The 4,028-nt window shown below is 37.2% G+C and overlaps 1 protein-coding gene across 2 annotated transcripts in view; it reads right to left on the bottom strand.

The window, feature by feature from the left end:
- Positions 1-3,576, bottom strand: part of LOC130550767 (V-set domain-containing T-cell activation inhibitor 1-like) — a 7,596-nt gene extending 4,020 nt beyond the window's left edge. Inside the window, exons 1-4 of one of the 2 annotated variants that reach the window (XM_057328271.1) lie at positions 2,985-3,576; positions 1,924-1,964; positions 1,510-1,845; positions 1,244-1,311 (exon numbers count right to left, since the gene is read on the bottom strand). In XM_057328271.1, the coding sequence (XP_057184254.1) occupies positions 1,244-1,311; positions 1,510-1,845; positions 1,924-1,964; positions 2,985-2,995 (456 nt within the window). In that variant the 5' untranslated portion in view covers positions 2,996-3,576. Of the gene's footprint in view, positions 1-54; positions 1,312-1,509; positions 1,846-1,923; positions 1,965-2,984 lie in introns of those variants that run through there. The other variant, XM_057328270.1, reaches the window with a different exon arrangement.
- Positions 3,577-4,028: the final 452 nt, after the last annotated feature.

The raw sequence follows: 4,028 nt of genomic DNA, 5'->3' as shown, positions 1-4,028 counted from the left end.
ATACTATAATAATATATATACATATATTAATATATATATATATATATATAAACACCTTAAATACACAATTTCCCATATCTCTACTCTTGCACATATCACTAAATATACATACAATTAGGAAAACAGATGCAATATACAGTCTGAAAAAAACTTGAAACATTTCTTGTTTCATTTCCATTGTGAGCCATGAATACCATTATCAAATCATGTCAAATGGATTGCTAGATAATTATTATTACATCCATCACAATGAAAATGTAGGCTATTGAAAACAAAATGATGAAAGCAGTCTTTAAAAAAAACGATACTGTTCTATACTGCTGAAGAATTTTGCTGTTCATTCGTTGTTAATCGCATCACTTTGAGCATCACTCTTCTTTTTGCCGTGCTCATTTGATTAATTCTTGTCAGGCAGCAGTAAACTGAATATATGGAATATACAGTACTACAGACCATATATAAGCTCTGGGTTGTATTGCATCAATTTAGTCATTTCAAACCAAAATCCTCTACGACTTTTAATACATAGATTTAGAATGATATTTTTACCTTGCGGGCCGGTAGAAAGTGCTAGTCGGGCCACAGTTTGCTCATCCCTAATACAGTTTATAAAATGGTCAGTTCTGGTCCTTGATTCTGATTGGCTGAGCCGAGTTCTAAGCCGTTATAAAATACCCCAATTTATAACAGCTGACCGCATAACATAGCCTAAATATCATTTTATTTACTTTATTTTATGAAACCTTGCTACGCATATGGAATAATCGTTTTATAAAAGTAATAAGCCCCGCGAAGCACTCAGCTTCACGTCGTGCCACAACACCCTTAGCTGTTATAAAATGCACTGTAACCAACTGCTTCTAGGGGCTTATTGCTTTAATGAACTACCACAGTGAAAACTATCTGGACCTGAGGATAACTGATCCAAAGCAGTTGGTTAACTCATCACAGCTTAGAAAAGTTAAGTTAATTCTGTGAAAAACTCTGACATCAATTGCTTACACCGTGTCTACACCGGACGCGACCGGCGTGGAGCAACACGACACACGGCTTGTTCTAATGGGATTGTCGTGCCGCGTCTGGTGTAGACACAGTGTTAAAGTTAGAGATTCAATTTGTTTTAGTAATCTGATCTAAGGCAACAGGATGCATACATTTTTCTAGTGTGAACTACATATCCTTTTTTTATGCACACAATGAGCAGAATCACAACAAAAAGTAAAACAGCAACAACAACACATACTGTTGTAACATGCTCCAATGGTTTTTGTGTTTTTTTATTTCCTTCTTCAATGTTTGTTTCTGTTGTATCTGTAAAACAATAAAAAATTTAAATTAAGATGGTGTGTAGAGAGGTCACACTATTTCTTGCCTTATTGTTTAAAACGCAGCCTTCGAAATGAGCCACAGTTAATACATTCTTTATAGTTCTTTTGTCTATTTAAAAAATCAATTTCAAAAATCATTTTTTTTTAATTAAGAACTTTAATGTGATCGGTTTGTACCCACCTTTGAAGCTTTGATGAGGAGATTTAGGTTCAACGATGAGCTGTATGTTCGTATAATAATCTGCTGGTGTGATTATGCAGGTGTACATGCCTTGATCAGTTTGTTTAAGTTTCTTGATTTTGATAGAGTATATTCCATCTGCATACTCCTTAGGAAAAGATTCAAACTTTTCATTGTCTGGTTTACTTTGTGAACTGCCTGGACTAAACTCATACACAGTGTGGGTGTGATTGTACATCCAATTCACTACGTGTACTTTATTTTTATCTGCTTTGTAAGAACAATCTAAGACAGCATTCTCTCCAATATGGCCTGTAACTGAGACCTCCATAGACACTGAAAACAAAGAGAGGTTTAAAAATGCAGAAATACACAATTCTCCTTCAAAAGCACCTAGTTTGTTGATTTGTTTACCTTTGTTAAGCAACACTGCAAACAGGTAGATAACAAGGCACCTGCAGAAAGAAAAAAGACCAAACATATTTTACTCTTAGGTAATGTGGTAAGGTTGCCCCAAAAAGCAAAAGACCATGTCTTTTTGAACAGATGCTGTCTCCATGACACCATTTGTCATGAAGACCCCCTGTCTACAGTTTGCCTTTAAACAGACTGGCTCAAACTTTATTAAGACGCTACGTTTTACAGTATTTGGAAAGATATGATGACTAGATGACTGCAAATCCTAAAGTGGGTTTGTCCAAAAAGAGAGACATCCCAAATGTTCAGTGCTGGGTTGACTCGACAGGGTTGTGAAGTACTAGAATAATCATGCGAAAGTGATATCGTGAACGATGCTGTAAGGCTAAGCAATAAAAGACATGTGAGCCGTGTGGGCTCGTTTCTGTGTAGTTTGTGAACGTTAAAAAAAACGGAGACCCTCTATGACCACACGAGGGCGCAAGAACTGAAAAAGAAACTGAAACCAAAACCATATACTGTATTTGTATATATTATGTAACGAAAAAAACAGGCTAAATTGAAAAACGGTCTCTAAAAATGGTTTGTTTCATAAACAAAGTAAAAATCAACGTGAAATATTTAGGAACAGACAGAGCGCGTCACGTCACTTTATGCCCAATATAAACATATGTAAATCTAACGTTACATTTAACTGTTAGCGTAGTGGTATTTTTGTTCTTTTACACTACTTACGTCAAGTCGAAACTTTCATAAAATTAAAAAGTTTCAACTTGGCTAGGCCGACGAATGGAGAAAAGTTAAAAACTCAAATGTTGATCTTAAAAGCACTAAAACTCAGGGAATAATCATTATAACTACAAATACAATTATATTGTTAGGTCTGGACATTCATGCTTAGCAAGCTACGCAGATAATATTAGTTAACGATAAATAAATATCAGTGAGACCACCGCCCTAAACAGCATTTCATAGAAATAAATACATGAGACCAAATCATAGGCTTTATAAACCAAACAAAGAAAAAAGCCGAAGCCTAGGTGATAAGACGTACATACCCAACAATCATAGTGCTTCAATATTACGAAGATGAAATGTAAATGGAACAAAGGACTGGAACAAAGTTCTGAGTTTAAGTCCGAAAACCCGGAAATGTGTTAGCATTTTTTTGCTAGCATCTCCAGTGTCATTGCCACAAATGGGTTTTTGATGAATGTCTAAAAAAAGTGTCGTTTACAGAAACTCAAGATACTTTAACCGCTTTATTCTACGTCATAAAATACAGCCATAATACCCCATTCATGATTTTTTTTAAAGCTTAACGTGTCTTTAAAAAGACGGTTGCTAAAAAGTGGCTAAGCGAGACCAAGTAGGGCGAGTGCCAATCCGAGGTCAACATCGCTATGCCCTATTTCGTACTGCACAGCTTTTGGTGAGTAAACTCTAGATGGAATAGCACAATTGTGTTTAATAATGTGACCATTCGAAATAATTAAGCTTGGTGAATGGAGCATTGAAAAATAATGTCATTTACGCTCTATCTAGAACGACTTTTCGTGAGGCGTCCCATACTTGAAGTGCCCTTCAAGGGTGCATAAACGCCATTTGCCATGCACCCACAGCCCTTGTCCAGGACATTAAACGTCATCGAGCAAAACAGGAAACTCCCCACGTATGTAGGCGCGTGATTTTTTGAGAGGCTACTCGCTGCAGAGCAAATTGGTGGAGCTTATTCGTAGCTCCTCCTCGCTAGACGTCCAACGAGGAGGAGCACATGTCCAGCGAGGAGGAGCTACATCGCAGCACTTGTGTGCTGCTGCTTGGCACTCACTAAATCCTTGGTGTCTCGAGTCAGACGTGATCACCCAAACGTGTTTTTTCGTCAATTTTAACAATCATAGGTAGTTTAGATGGTTACAGTAAGGTTAGGGTGTGGGTTAGGGTAAAGGTTTCGTAAGACTTGAAACACCAAAGATTTAGTCAAAACCAACAAGCCACGCCCACGGATCTGACTCGAAACACCAAGGATTAAGTGAGTGCCCTGCTGCTTCGCACAACTTGGAAAGATGGCGGACAGTCACAGACAATTTGAGGTAATGGCA

This window comes from Triplophysa rosa, unplaced genomic scaffold (genome assembly GCF_024868665.1).
Source record: "Triplophysa rosa unplaced genomic scaffold, Trosa_1v2 scaffold424, whole genome shotgun sequence".
NCBI lineage: Eukaryota > Metazoa > Chordata > Actinopteri > Cypriniformes > Nemacheilidae > Triplophysa > Triplophysa rosa.
This window is presented reverse-complemented; position numbering and strand designations above follow the sequence as displayed.